The 16,316-nt window shown below is 41.7% G+C and overlaps 1 protein-coding gene across 2 annotated transcripts in view; it reads left to right on the plus strand.

Moving 5' to 3' along the window:
* Positions 1-1,531: 1,531 nt before the first annotated feature.
* The window catches only part of PON2 (paraoxonase 2), a 50,051-nt gene continuing 35,266 nt past the window's right edge, over positions 1,532-16,316 (plus strand). The window contains exons 1-2 of one of the 2 annotated variants that reach the window (XM_006834271.1): positions 1,532-1,710; positions 11,506-11,576. In XM_006834271.1, the coding sequence (XP_006834334.1) occupies positions 1,637-1,710; positions 11,506-11,576 (145 nt within the window). In that variant the 5' untranslated portion in view covers positions 1,532-1,636. The remainder of the gene's footprint in view (positions 1,711-11,505; positions 11,577-16,316) is intronic. The other variant, XM_006834272.1, reaches the window with a different exon arrangement.

Genomic DNA, 16,316 nt, shown 5'->3' on the forward strand with positions numbered 1-16,316 from the left:
AGGAAGACCTCTAGCGAGATGGATCAGCCAGGTGGCATCATTGATGGCGTCAAGTGTGGCAGCGGTAGTGAGGTTAGCCCAGGATCGGACATTGTTTCATTCTGCTGTGCATGGGGTCTCCAACTCGATGGCACCTGACAACAACAACAAAGTATGGGTATCTTTTCTTAGGCTTTTCCAATAATGGTCTTATGCAATATTTGCAGACACTTATATATAGCCAATTTTTTTTTTTAATATTTTGATAGCTGCTTCTCAGTTTCATTGGTTTCCTTTGAAATCCTATGTACTTTATTGTATACACTTATAAAGATTATTCTTAGAATTATCTGTTGTTGTTGTTGAGTGCTGTCAAATCAATTCAGACCCATACGTACCCTGTTGTATAGGGTTTCCAAGGAGCAGCTGATGAGCTCAAACCATCGACCTTGCAGTTCAAACGACTTTACAGTCTGACGCATTAGCCCACAGAGCCACACCAGGACTCCAGAGCTATCTGTAGGCTCACCAAATTATCAGAACAGTGCATCACACAAAAAGGTAAAATCCGCTGGGTCTTCAAAAGACAATTACATCTACAATCCAGTTTAGCTCAATATTGCTGAATTAGACACAGCACATATAACAGAGAGAGCATTGAGAGGGGTGGAGTGGTGGCAGGACTTAGGGAGTGGTAAGAAATGGCATCTGCTTTTATTTACTGGTTGTTTGCGAAACTATTGTTTATTAAGAATTGCAATTGCCTGTGAGACTGTCTACATACTCTGGCGGTTCTGTTATTAGCTGCAGTCTCCTCCCCTCAGGTTAACACAGATAATCAACCGAAGGAACCGGTGTCCCAGAAGTGCTTGGTTCTGCACTACCCAATGAACGTTATCGAATCAGACATGGTACATACAGTGGGGTGGTGATTGAACACTGGAAATTATTAGATTATTTCTGACTATAGCTACATCAATCTTAATGGGTAAGTTTCTCTTTTATACACATTTATTTTTCCTTATTTCCTTATGTTGTTAAAGCTGAAAACAAAGGAAAACCAAAAACGATTTTTACTCCCATAATTTGGGTTTGGATCAAAAAGAAATGTGTATGTAAATCCTTAGGTCTCCAGTCTAGATGGAGTAATACTAACAACAGAATATTCGTTTCCTCCCATTTACATCCTGTTATTAAAAAGTTGTCACTTTAATTTGAGATACTTACATGATCCTGTTTCCCCGCTAATAATTGAAAACAAAATAGACTTTAAACTTTAATAGTTTCTTATCGGAATAGCAAGTAAGGAAACTTTTGGAAGAATAGGGAAGTGAGAAAGATACGCGTGCTGCCTTAGGGTTTTCTGTGGGTTCGTTGTTTGGGAAAGGAGGTGATGGAATTCAGTTTCCAGTCTTCAGCCTAGTCTAGAGTGTGGGGTACAATTCCCAGTGCCATGGAAGGTATCTGGGCGAGTAAGTTTGGGCTGACAAAGACCGAGGGCCTGTCGGGGGCGGAGCCTCGGCGGTCTGGGACGAGGGCCCACAGGGGTTGGGGATGGGGCGGAGCCCGACCCCGCGCCGGCTGAACTGGGAAGCCGGCACCGCCCTTCGTGTTCCCGGGCCAGGCCCGACCAGGCTGCGCACCGGGCTCCGGCGCCATGGGGCGGCTGGTGGCTATGAGCCTGGTGGGAATCTCGCTGGCGCTCCTGGGCGAGAGGTTTCTGGCGCTCAGGTAGGTGAGAGCCTGTCGTTGGGATCCCTCATGCGCACAGCTCCGCTGTGCTCCAGGACTCCCCTCTCCGGGAACTTCCCCCAACCCGCGGATCCCCAGGTTCAGTCGTGGGAACCCGTGGGGCAGTTGCCAGTATCGGGCGCAGGTCAGAACCCCAGGGGAGCGATTCTAGGGTGGGGGGAAAGGAGGATGACGACGGCTGGGGTGGAAGAACGTTGATTATCTCGGTTCACCAGCTACTTGAATATCCCCACCCCCACGCCCAGGCTTTGGTAAAACCAACCAAGTTTGGGTTGAGTCTCTAGACCTTGAAAGTTTCTAAGCCTTTGCGACTTAAAAAGTTATTTTCTGCCTAGGTTGGCAGCGAGTGCTTTGCAGTGATTCCTGTGCAAACCTAGTGTTTTAACTTGAAAACAAAAGCATTAGTCATGTATTGAAACTTCCATTATAAAGATTTATTTCAAGTCGTTGGCATTGCTTCTCTTCTGTTGGCTCTAGCAAACCGCGTTCTTAATAAAATTGTTCTCCGTCCTCCTCCGCATAGTTTGAGAAACTCTTCTGCTCTAATTCTCGCGCTGTAGATCAAAGACATCTGAGATAACTCAGCTCCTGTTCTTACATCACTTCCGTATTTATCTGTTCACCCGGGAGTCCTGAAGCCAGAATGCCAAACAGTACAAGTACCTACTATGATGGCTTACATTTTGGTTATAAGGGAAAAAAGCGCTGTTGGGTAGACTTTTTTTTTTTTTTTAAGTTATCAATTCAAATTTCATAAGGCTCATGAAAAAGAATTCAAGAAAACTAGAGCAACTATGTATAATGTGCTCCCCTTGGTGCTTGTAATAGAGTCCTGGGGTTTTTACTGGATTGTAAGGCAAAGTCAGCAGTTCGAAACTACCAGCTGTTCCGCAGGAGAAAGATGAGGCTTTCTGCTCCGGTAAAGATTTACAGCCTCGGAAACCCTGTACAGGGTCATTATGAGTGGGAACCGACTCCACGGCACTTAACAACAACAACAACAAACAAGGTAGGGTAAGCAATGAACTGCTGACCGTAAGGTTGGCGGTTCAAACCCACCATCTGTCCCTAAGAAACTTTGGAAAGGGTCGATATGAGTTGGAACTGACTCCATGACACTTAACAACAGGGTGGAAGAGAATGAGGTGGCTCTGTAGGGTAAGCACTGAACTCTGAACCATAACATCAGCGGTTCGAACCCACCAGCCTTTCCTTGGGAGAAACATGAGGCTTTTTGCTCTCGCAAAGATTTATGCCCTAGGAAACCCTATGAAGGATCACTATGAGTGGGAACCCACTCGATGGTACTTAACAACAACGGGGGGCGGAGAAATAAAACAAATACCTATTCAGGACATGGCGTGATGCTGTAGGTTAATGTGCGGGACTGCAGGGTTGGTTTGAACCTGAAGGTCAGTGGTTCAAGCTCTCCGATTGCTCCTTGGAAACTCTGTGTTGTTGTTAGGTGCCTTCGAGTCGGTTCCAACCCATAGCGACCCTGTACGGGGTTTCCGAGGCTGTAAATCTTTACAGGAGCAGAAAGCCTCATCTTTCTCCCGCGGAGCAGCTGGTAGTCTCGAACTGCTGACCTTAATGTTCGCAGCCCGATTCGTAACCACTAAGCTACCAGAGCTCCTTTGGAAACTCTATATACGGTTGCTTATGAGTCAGAACCGGCTGGACAGCACTTAACAACAACATATTCAGGACAAGGAGAGATTCCCTCCACAGAAGGTGGAGTTGAGGGAGGAAGAGACATTGAATTGGCCTTGGAGGATGGGAGAACCACTCTGGGGATGAAGGAGGCTATCTTGGATGGAAAGGGCATTTGAGAGCCAAATCAACAAGAAAGGAAAGTTCGAAGCCTAGACAGTACACCTGTGGAAGGGTAGAGTTGAGAATAAGGTAAGTTAAGGCAGGTAAATACAGGTTGAAAGGTGGGCAAAGGTGAAATACTGACATTTTTGACAACAAGATCCTATGCAACCAGTTATGCTTTCTAGAAAGAAATCTGGAAGGATGGGTTGGAGTAGAGCAGTGCTTCTTCATTCTCGTGACTCATTTGGATCTGCAGGAGCACTGGTGTATGGGTCTCACTCCCGGAGATTCTGATTCATTTGGTCATGGTAGGATCCAGGTGTTGGTAGTTTTTGTTTGTAACTTTTTATTGTGAATTGGGTGAAGGTTTACAGAGCAAATCGGTTTTCCATTTAGCACTTCATACACATTTTGTTTCATATTATAGATTGCAATCCTCACAATGTAACATCTCTCCTCCCAGGTCTACACTATTGTTTCCTATTTCCATTCCTCCTTCTTTCCACCTTCCTGACTTCTGAACTTGGTCCTTGGACAAACATTGCCCTTTTAATCTCTAATGGATAATTGTTCTGAGTGAATAGCTCCAGAGCACTGTTTTTCACCTTATAGACCTGTCTACTGTTCTGCTGTAAATTGATCCACAAGGGTGTTGGTAGTTTTATTTTTAAAGACTCTTCTGATAATTCTAATGTTTAGCCAAGTATTGGAGCTGGGTGGCTCTGTAAGATGAGCACTGGACTGTGAACCACAAACCAACCAGCGATTTTGCAGGAGAAAGATGAGACTATCTGCGTCCACAAAGATAAACAGTCGTGGAAACCTATATAGGGTCTCTCTGAGTTGGAACCCACTGAAAGGCACTTAACAACACCAGTCAAACGCTAGAATAAAGACGGTATACCAGCTGTCCTAAAGTCTATGCCAACTCAGAGTGACTTCATGTTTGCACAGAGAAAGACTGTGCTTCATATGGTTTTATGACAGATTTTATGGAAATAGGCCTTTCTGAAGACCATTCTTTTGTCTTTTAAATTTCATTATGATTTGTGCATAAAGATCAGTTTTGTTTTCCATTCAACAATTCATACATATGTTGATTTGTGACATTGATTGCAACCCCCCCCCCCATGTATTCCACTTCCTCCATGTGTTTACTATTCCCATTCATTCTTCTTTCCTATCCCTTCCTGCTTTATCCCTGAATAAATGCTGCCCTTTTCATCGCATCTGGTTGGCTGTCCAAAGGAGTACAGTCCTCCCTGCTGTTACTGTTTACCTGATAAGTCTATCTGTTCTTCAACTGAAAGTTGAGCCATGGGCGTGAATTATTAGTTCTATGCTTGAAAGGTGTCTGAAGACCATAGTCTTAGGAGTTCTACCTCTCTCTATCAGACCCGCAAGCCTGGTCTTTATTTTTATGAGTGTTTTTATTATTATTTTGAGTTTTGTGAGACACATATATTTACTCTTGAATTTCAGACCAACACTGAATTACAGTTTGTCCCAGATAAGAGTCCCTGGTAGCACAAACAACTAAGCATTTGGCTACTAACCAAAAAGTTGGTGGTTTAAATCTACTCAGAATCCACCCAGTGGCACCTCAGAAGAAAGGCCTGGCAATATATGGTATGAAACACATGAGGTGACCATGAGTTGGAACTAACTCAATAATAACTTTATGTTGTTGTGATAAGGTCCCAGATAGATAAATATAATCAAAGCGATCTTTTTCCTTCTGGACAATAAGTGACTCAGGTTCCCAGGGGAGAATGGCACATCCACCTTTTCTTCCCCTCCCAAGTTAAGCACTAAAAGAGGAAACAGAATTACACAAATTTCCAGGTCAGTGGTCCGCTATTACACAGAACATGGTCTTGAAAGAATCAAGATACTTGGGGGCATCAGACTCCTAAGGGCAGGAATGCCCACACTAACTGGCTGAACATTCCACTTGATGTGTGAGAGAGACCATTGAATATAACTCTGCCAAAAAGCTATCCAGTCTGCATTTGAGTATCTCTGAAGGGGCAGTCTTTAAAAAAAAAAAAAAAAAAAATTATGTCTCCATCATTAACATTGATTGTGTAGCTACTATATACTGCTCACTGTGCAAAAACTCTCTAAGTATAAAAAGTTGTTTTTATATCAGACCAAAGTGTGTGTTTACTGACATATGGGAAAAAAAACCTTTTCTATTTATGCTTCATTTAGTAGTCAGAGATGTCATCCTTTTTATATTATAGACTTCATTACAGGCTTAAGTAATTATTCCAACAGGTAATTAGTGCTGGAACCCATATTCTAAACCCCATTTTGGATTCCAAATACAGTTTGCCCAGTTCCTCCACAGTCCTGTGGCACAATTTTCTGTCATTGGAGCAAGTTTTTCCCCAGCTTAACATGCTTGATCCCCAATTCTTAGTTACTTTATAGTGCAGGTGGTTTAGGGGCTCAAAAGGCCTCACAAAGTCTGCATATAAAAAGATAAAGTGTAATTAAGTCTGTACATAAGAGATAAAGCTTCTGTTTGTAAGGATTTCATAATCTAGAGATTGTAAACCATCAGTGTTCCAGAGCCCAAAGGCAGTGAGAGGTGGAACAAAGTAATGGCTAATGGTAACACTGTGTTCCCAGTTTGCTTAGACATACTGGGTCCACAGCACAGCTACCTTTGCTGTACAGAAAATGCATAATGGTGCAGATGATAACTAACAGTCTCAGAGAATACTATGTAGTTTAATTCCATTCTTTATGGATAATGCTGTTTCCTGAGTGAAAGAAATAGAGATTTGATTTCATGTTAATGACTGTTGGTTCAGAATTTATGCTGTGTGGCCAGATATTCTGAAATAATTGTCTAGCTCCACTAACCCAAACCCAACCCATCCCATTGACCTCAAATTGATCACAAATTATAGTGACCCTATAGGACAGAGTCGGCAGTTCAAGCTCAGCAGCTGCTCCTTGGAAACCCTATACAGGGTCGCTATGGGTCAGAATTGACTCGACGACACTAAACAACAGCAGCAACATAGGACAGAGTAGAACTGTGTCTTAGAGTTCCTGAGGCTGTAAATCCTTATGGAAGCAGACTATCACTGCTTCCTCCTGAGGATCCACTGGTGGGCTTGAACACCTGCTTTAATGATGGATTTCAACTGTTGAACTCCTTAATCTGTAGGATGGGGATAACAGTACCACGGACCACATGGTAGAATTGCGCAAAATAAATGATTGTATATATACCAAGTATTTGCTACTTAGAATGCCACACACCGATAGTAAGCATTCAATAGGCGTCCATGGGTGGCAGAAATAGTTAACTTGCAACTCAACTACTAATCTAAAGGTTGCACCTTTAGGTCTACTTAGAGTACCTTGGAAGAAAGGCCTAGTGATCTATTTCCAAAATAGTAGCTATTAAGAACCCTGTGAAGTGTACTTGTACTCTAACATACATGGGGTTTCCGGTTTTATGATAACAGTGATGTCTAAGCAGGTGTCCCTAAACTGTTTGTGCCATGGGCTCCTTTGGCAACCTGGTGAAGCATTGATGAGTCCTTCTCAACAAAATGCTTTGAGATGCATAAAACAAAATACATAGGATTGCCACAGAAGCCAATCATATTTAAATATTATTATCAAGCTCTTTTTGTAAAATCTAATTTATGACATGATAATATTTTTTAGTAAACTATCCATGTAGTATTTAATGTTAAAATATTAAATAGATTGAGATTGGTTGATATGTAGCAATAGATATTTTGAAGAAGTTGGTATAAATGGTATTTGAGATGTCTGTTGTAGCTATTGTTAAGTGTCGACGAGTCAGTTTTGATTCATAGCGACCCTGCTATAGGGCTTCCAAAGAACAATTGGTGGGTTTTGAACTGCCGACCTTGCAGTTTGCAGTCCAGTGCTGATCCACAATGCTACCCCAGGAGTCCTTGAGATATCTACAAGTGAACTATAAAAAATATCTGTAATTTTCATCATGACCAAGTTACAGGTGCCTCTACTAGTAATGTAGTTTTAGTAATTCAGTTTCATTCAGAGATGAAAATAAAGATGTGTATTTTTACCACCTAAGTTCTGTGAATTCTGTCCATGGATGCCTTGAAGGTCAAGGAACCCCAAGTGAAGAACCCTGATGTACATGTTTCCCGTGAGAGTCATTTGAGGAAATGGTTGCTGGCACGGTTGAAGGAATCCAGTACTGCATATACTTTTTCTTGATTATGTTGTCGTGTGTACTGTTGAGTCAATTTCAACTCACAATGATCCTATAGGACAAAGTAGACCTGGTCCGTAGGGTTTCCTAGCCTGGGGTCTTTATGGAAGCAGATGGCCAGGTCTTTTCCCCCACAGAGTCACTTCTTGTTAAGTGTCATAGAGTCAGTTCCGACTGATAACGACTGTATAGAGTTTTTAAGGAGCGGCTGGTGAGTTTGAGTGCTGATCCTATGGCACCATACCATTGAACGCGTTGAAACCACCAACCTTTTGGTTAGCAGCCAAGTGCTTGAGCACTGCACCTTCTGGTCTTCCTCCTGTGCAAGGGGACCTCAAAAAGTTCATGGAAAAATTCCATTTTCCACAACTCCCTCGTGTCATATAAATTCATTGCTGACAAATCAATTTTGATCCATAGCGACCCTATACAACAGAGTAGAAGAGTCCCATACAGTTTCCAAGTGGTGTGGATTAATGCACTGGACTGCAAAGTCAGTTTGAACCTCAAGGTTGGCAATTCAAGCTCACCAGCTGCTCCTCAGCAACTCTATACAGGGTCCCTATGAGTCAGAACTGACTCAGTGGCACTTAACAACAGTCTTTACAGAAGCAGGCTGTCTCCTGTTCTCCTGTGGAGTGGTCAGTGCATTCCAACCACCAACCTTTTGTTTAGCAACTGAATCACTGTGCCTCCAGGGATTCTTCCTTGTCTTATACCTATTGTATCATTGTAACTAAATGGAAAAGAACTGAATTGTAATGGGAAAGAGAGAGAGAAAAGACAACAGAAAGGGTAAATAGGTTTCATTTGAATGTCCATTGTAATAGGTTGGTAGTGTTTCCCGGGGGCACACTCTCTGACGCTGGCTCTGGGTTAAAGGGAATGACCACTGTGACAGATAGTGACCTGTGCATAGCAGTAACTGTGCCATCTCTGACCTAGATATTCACAGGGTCCCTTTGCCCATGTTGGGTGGGGTACTCCACAAGTGAGTATTATTGTTATCACACTTGGAAGTAGCAAACAGGAGAAGGTAGGAAAGCCTATGTGTGTCCTTCAGAACTAGAACCCACATGTTTGCCCAAACTCCTTCATGAGAGGAAGGAGGAAGATGTCCTCTTAGTGTTCAACAGTCTCTCATTATGTCTTGATTTGTGTTTTCTTGACACAACAGCAAAACTCAACATTCTAGAATGTAAGGATACAGCATTGTATTAGAGTAGTTGGTGTTCATCAGCCTTTCTATCCCACTAAATAAAAGAGGTGAGACACAAAAGTATTGCTACTAGAACTCCAATGCATAGATGCATGAGTATTCTGCCCCCAAAATGTGCTTAAACATTGTGTGATTGATGATCAGTGGATGGCTGCAGACAGGTTCTCTCAGTAATACATGTCTTAGTCTTCTTGTCGTTGTGAAATGCCGTTGTGAAATGCCGTTGTGAAATGCCGTTGAGTCGGTTCTACCCATAGCGGCCCTGTATAGGGTTTCTGAGGAGCTGCTGGTGAGCCTGAACCACCGACCTTGCAGTTCAAATGGCTTTGTAGTCTGGCACATTAATCCAGAGTGCCACACCAGGACTCCTTACTTTTGTTGTTGTTATGTGCCATGGAGTCAATTCTGACTCATAGCGACCCTATACAGGGTTTCTGAGGCTGTAAATCTTTATGGGAGCAGAAAGCCTCATCGTTCTCCCACGGAACAGCTGGTAGTATCGAACTGCTGACCTTGAGGTTCGCAGCCTGATTCATATCCACTACGCTACCAGAGCTCCTTTTACTCTTGTTGTTGTTGTTGTTGTTGTTATGTGCTGTGGAGTCAGTTCTGAGTCATAGCGACCCTGTACAGGGTTTCCGAGGCTGTAAATCTTTACAGGAGCAGAAAGCCTCATCTTTCTACCATGGAACAGCTGGTAATTTCGAACTGCTGCCCCTAAGGTTCACAGCCCGATTCGTGACCACTACACTACCAGAGCTCCTTGTTACTCATGTTAGAGTGCCCTAAAACAAAATAACTTTGAGGCCAGGGCTAATAAAAACTCAAATATACATCTTCCCAAATCATTGAAGCTTTTCAACAAGTTTACAGAAATGCTGCCTCACATAAAACAACAGTTTTTAGATGGATCTAGGAATATCAGGAGGACTACAAAGATGAGCCATAAGAGGGAAGACTGTTTACCTCGACAAAGAAAGAAATTCTGGCTGAAGTCTAGAAACTGGTAGAAGATTGTAGAATTACCATTGACAAAATAGCTACTGAATTAAGATCTCATGTGGTTGGACGTTTTTAACTTTAAGTGAACATCTTAGCTCAAAGAGCTGATCTTTCCATGAATGAACATGATCTTGTGGAATAATCATAACCCAGGACAAGTCTTGGGTTTATGAACGTAACCAGAGAACAAGGTCCACTCAAAACAGTGACTTCCAAGGGAATCTGCTGGGCCATTTAAATTCAAAACATTATGGCAACTGTGTTTTAGAATTCCAAAGGGGTCATCTTGATTGAGTTTCATAATGGACACAGGGCAGTAATGGGGACTTAGGTAGTTTTAAGAAGGTGGGAAACTGCATTGGTGAGAAAAGGGCTAGGAAAGTTGTGCCAAGAAATTTCTTTTTTTTTTTCCATAGTCACAGTGCCCTTCTAATTCTTTGAGGAAGAAACCCTGATAACTCAGTGGGTTAAGCATTGGACTGCTAACCCGAAGATCAGCGCTTGAATCCTACCTGCTACTCTGCAGGAGAAAGATGAGAGTGTCTGCTCCTGTAAAGGTTTATGTTTGCAGAAACTCTAAGGAGCCGTTCTCCTGTGCCCTACAACAGTGGGTTTATTCTTTGAGGAGACCAAGGCTGTTCAATGAGAATTTTGTTAGGTAATCATACCCCACCCATCTAGCCTGCAATACTGATCTTGCCTCTTGAGACTTCTTTTTGTTTCCAATACTTAGGAACACAATTTGAGTCCCTCAAGGAATGTAAAAACGGCTTTTGACATGGTGTCAGTCGAAGAACACAGACTTCTTCAGAAAATGGCTAGAGAGATGGAAACACCGCCGTCAGAAGAGTGTAGACCTAAATGGAGGCTATGTTGAGAAGAAGCTTCACATTTAGATATTTTGGGGTTTTTATGATTTTGTAGCAATACTTTGTGACTTACTCTTGTGCACTTATTCCTTGCCATGGGAATGATATCTCCTCCTCTTCTGTCTTAATAATTGCTTTTGGGGTTTCTTTGTGTCCGCCTCCATGTAAGGCCATTTCCTTTTGGTTCCCTTTCCGTCACTGTGTGATGCTCAGATGGGTTAAGAGGATCAGAGTATATTTCACTCCTCTGTGGCCTCAGAAGGAAAACAGGCCTTCTGATTCTACAGGGAAGCTTTCTTCCCAAACAACTAGAGCTGTGAGAATTATGACCTAGTGTCATGTTTATATTTGCAGAGGAATTTGCATTGCAAGTTTTATTTGCTGAATTATTGGCTTTCTTTTACCACCCACATCCACTTATAGAAGTGTGTGATATGCATTTTTGTTTTAACTTGATTTTATGTGCTATTTTACATTCCTACCCTTGTTTTCCTAGTTTCTTTCGTCTGCTTTAGATTTATGCTGTATTTTATGTATTGCTATAAGGCTCTTTATGTCCTTTCTGAAACAAGGTTGGGAATACATAAACAAATAGATGATTCTTTTTTTGTTGTTGTTTGTTTTTTCAACAGGAATCGACTTAATGCCTCCAGAGAGATAGAATCTATAGACCTTCCAAATTGCCACCTGATTAAAGGAATTGGTACGTAGTAAAAAATGCTTGTAGTACACTTTACGTTATTTGGCCATCAGTTGTTAAAAAAAAATCTTTATCAGGAGTTTGGCTTGCAATTATAAATTTTATAATTTTAAATTATAAATTCAGGTTTATAAATCAGATTGTTGTTATGTGCCGTGGAGTCAGTTCCGACTCATAACGACCCTGTACAGGGTTTCCGAGGCTGTAAATCTTTACGGGAGCAGAAAGCCTCATCTTTATGTGGATGTGGGTGGTAAAACTACAGCACAGCTGGTAGTTTCGAACTGCTGACCTTGCAGTTCGCAGCCCAATTCATAACCACTATGCTACCAGAGCGCCTTATAAATCAGATTAGCAGAATAAAAATGGTCAATGTTGAATCTCATTTGATCTCTTGTACCTTGTATTTAGTCTCTCTTACCCCCCTTGTAATTTATTCATTATTAATGTAATGCTACAGGAGTTCTGGTAGCGTAGTGGTTACGAATCGGGCTGCGAACCTTAAGGTCAGCAGTTCGAAATTACCAGCTGCTCCGCGGGAGAAAGATGAGGCTTTCTACTCCCGTAAAGATTTACACCCTCGGAAACCCTGTACAGGGTCGCTATGGGTCGGAACCGACTCAACGGCACTTAACAACAACAACAATGTAATGCTATGTTATTGTTTGATTTTTCACTTTTTTAAAGTGACTCTTCTTAATTGTTTTTATAAAGTCTGCAATCTTTGTCATGTGTGGCCACTGAAGTCTAAATTCTTTTAGCTTAGTGATCAGCTAGTGAAGCTAAGTAAAGAAGAAGGTACGTTTCATGTAAGTGGTAGTAATGTTTATCTTGCTCCTACATACATGCATAAACCCTAGACAGGATGGCTATGAGTCCAAGTGACTCCACGGCACTTAACAACAGCAACATATATGTATATGTGTATACATACATATGGAGTCTTGGCATGGTGCTGTGGATTAATATGCTGGGCTGCAAAATCGGATTGAACACAGGGTCCGCTGTTCAAGTTCACCAGCTACTCCTCGGAAAACCTGTCTGGGGTCTCGATGGGTCGGAACCAATTGACAGCACTCAACAACAACATATAGTGACCTGGATAGGGTTTCTGAGGAGTGGATGGTGAGCTTGAACCACCGCCTTTATGGCTCAAACTGACCTTTTGGTCCAGTGCGTTCTCCTGTTGTGCCACACCAGGATTCCATATATACACTTGTTGTTGTTGTTAAGTGTTGTTAAGTTCCAACTCATAGCAACTCTACACAGGATTTCCACGGAGTGGCTGGTGAGTTTGAACCATTAACCTTGTATTTCAAACTGACCTTGCAGTCCAGTGCTTTATTCTACAGCGCCACACCAGGACTCCATGTATGAGCAACTGATAAATATATGTAGGAGCATGGTGGTTCCATATGAAAAGCACTGGACTGCAAACCACAAGGTCAGAAGTTTGAGTCTGCTAGCTGCTACATGGGAAAAAGATGAAGCTCTTTTGTAGAGGAGGGTCACTGTGAGTCAGAACTGACGCAACAGCATTTAATAACAATAGTATAGACGCCTATATGAAGGAGCTGCAAAACCACAATTATCTTTCAATTCCATTTCCACAAACTTTTTGAAGCCCCTTTTACACGTGCCTGCACACTCATGTAAACATGTATGCAAATACAGTATGTTGTTGTTAAGTGCTGTTGATTTGACTCAGACTCCTAGAGACTCTGTATAACAGACTGAAATGCTGTCCAGTCGGTGGCATCCTCACCATTGTTATGTTTAAACCCATGATTATAGCTACTGTGTTAACCCATCTCAGTCTGTGTCGTCCTTGTTGTTTGCTGACACCAGCTTCTCCTCGGAAATCCTACACAGGGTTGCTATGGGCCGGAATTGACTCGATAGCACTTAACAACAACAACTCTTCAAGGATAAAGTTCTTTGCCAGACTGTGGTCCCTCCTGATAACATGTCCAAAGTTTGTGAAAGGAAGTCTCACTACCCTCACCTTTAAGAGGCATTTGGGCTGTCTTTCATTATTGTTTTTTTAAACCTGGTTTTTAATGCAATTTTTAAACAAGAGCTTCAGTTCTATATTCATCAAATCTTATACTTAGTTTCATCTCAATGATTGAAATACGCTCCATGCAACACCATGCCTCCTCCCTGTGCCTTCTCTTTCCAGTCCACCTACCTTCCCATTCCTTTTTAACTTTGTCCTTAGGTAAATGCTGCCTTTTTGATTTTGAATGATTGGCCGTTCCATGGTGAGCAGACATTACTAGTGTTGTCACCTATTACCTTTCTACTATAACCACCACCACCACCACCACTGCTGACTGAAAATCGGGCCACACCTTTCCAGATCTGAAGGGTGTTCAAGGCCCAGAGTCTCAGGTTCCTTTAGTCTCTTTCTGACCAGTAAATCCAGTCTTACTTTTTAAAAAGTAATTTTGAATTTTTTCCCCCACATTTTTCTCCCACTCTATCTGGGGCTGTCTAATGTGATCCCTGCTGGGCAAAGCAGTTGGTAGTGGTCATCAGGCACGATCTAGTTCTTCTGGTCTCAGAGTCATGGAGACTGATGTTTACATGTCCCATCGGTCCATTGGATTAATTGATTTCAAGCAACATCAGTCTTTCTCATCACTCTTCTTTCTTCTGTACCTGGAGAGATCAATTCTTGCACCATAGATGGCTACTCCTGAGCATTTAAGATTCCAGATGCTACTCCCAAAGTAGGATGTAGAACATTATCTTTGTGGACTATGTGATGCCAACTGACCATGGTGTCCTCTGAGACTTTGGTCCTGAAGCCCCAGGCCCAGGAACTCATTGCCTTAAGATGTTTGATAATATCTAAGCAGTTTTCGTCATTTTGCCCGTTGTCTGCTCTATTACATTCATAGGTGTGTTTGCAGCAAAGGTAAATACCCATGTCCAAATATACCCTTTCAAGCTCTTATATATTTGTGGGTTGTCTCTGTCCCTGTATCTACACACAAAACCGCATTGTTTCAAGGTTATGTATATATCACGATTTACCTATATCCCCTTTAGCCCTTGCTTACCTCCTTGTATCTTTGTCTTTATCGTTCTTCTGTTGGGTTGCATTTCTTGAAAGACAGATTTGTTTGGTTTTCTGTTATTCCAGACTTTCAATATTCTTTTCTAATATCATAATTCATATGCATCAATTCTTTGTTTTTTCTTATTCATTTTCCAGCTTTCACGTGCATGTGAGGGAATAGAAAATACCATAGCTTGGGTCAGGTAAACCTTAGTCTTCAAAGTGGTATCCTTAAAGATGTCTCTTTGCAGCAGATTTGCTCAGTGAAATATGTTGTTTGATTTCATGAGGGCTGCTTCCATGGGTGTTGATTGTGGATTCAGGTAACATGAAATCCTTGATAACTTCAATCTTTTCTCCATTTATTATGATGTTATTTATTGGTCCAGTTATGAGCAATTTTGTTTTCTTTACACTGAGCTGCAACCCATATTGAAACCATATGATTGCCTTAATTCAAAATAGCTAATCCCTGTCTTTGATTTTCATTAGTAAATGCTTTAAGTACTCTTTGCTTTCAGCAAGAAAGATTGTGTCATCTGCGTAAGGCAGGTTGTCAGTGAGTCTTCCTCCAGTCCTGATGCCACATTCTACATACAGTCTACCTTCTTGGATTATTTGCTCAGCATACAGATTGAATAAGTATGTGAAAGGATGTAACTCTAACATACATCTTTCCTGATTTCAAACCATTCAATATCCACTTGCTCTGTTCGAATGTCTGCCTCTTTGTCTGTGTCTGGTGTGGCGCTGCCAGTTAATGCGGTAAACTGCAAATTTGGTTTGGGCCGTAAAGACTGGCAGTTCCAACTCACCAACTGTACAGGGTTGCTATGAGTCAGATCCTGACTCAACAGCACTTAGCAACAAGAAACAATATCCCCTTGTTCTGTTCTAATGTCTGCCTCTTTGTCTGTGTCCAGGTTCCGTATGAGCTCAATTGAGTGTTCCTCAATTCCCACTGTTTACAATAATAGCCATAGTTTGTTATGATTCATGCCTTTTCACAGTCAATAAAACACAAGTAAACATGTGTTTGGAGTCCTGGTGTGGCACTGAAGGATAAGCATTGGTCAGTGTGAACTGCAAGGTGACAGTTCAAACCCACTAGCCATTCCTTAGAAATCCTGTATAGGGAAACAACTCAAAAGGCACTTAACAACAACAAACATTTTTCTGGTTTTCTCTACTTTGAGCCAAATTCCTTCTGACTTCACAATGAGCTCTCTCATTCCAAGTCATCTTCTAAATCAGGCTTGATGTAGTGCTGCAACCTTTTTGAATTATCATGTGTGTGATATTAATAATATTGTTCGATAATGTCCTCATTCTGTAGTGTTAGCTTTCTTTACAATGGACACATATATTAATTTCTTCTGGTTGATTGGCTAGGTAGTTATCTTCCAGCTATCTAGTCATAGACTAGTGAGTGTTTTCAGTGCTGTATCAGTTTTTTGAAGCATTTCTATTGTTACTCCATCAATTCTAGGAGACTTGTTATTTGCCAGTGCTTCCAGTGTAGCTTTGACATCTTTCTTTACTTCCATTTGTGATAGTTAAACTTTTGTTTCAAATTTACTGGGCCAGAGTTTAGTGGTTTGGCAGTTGAGATGTAGTTATCCTCCATGATAAGATCTAATATAATGCAATCAACTGTAGAATGAGGCCTGCTATGA

This window comes from Chrysochloris asiatica, unplaced genomic scaffold (assembly GCF_000296735.1).
Source record: "Chrysochloris asiatica unplaced genomic scaffold, ChrAsi1.0 scaffold00010, whole genome shotgun sequence".
NCBI classification, from domain to species: domain Eukaryota; kingdom Metazoa; phylum Chordata; class Mammalia; order Afrosoricida; family Chrysochloridae; genus Chrysochloris; species Chrysochloris asiatica.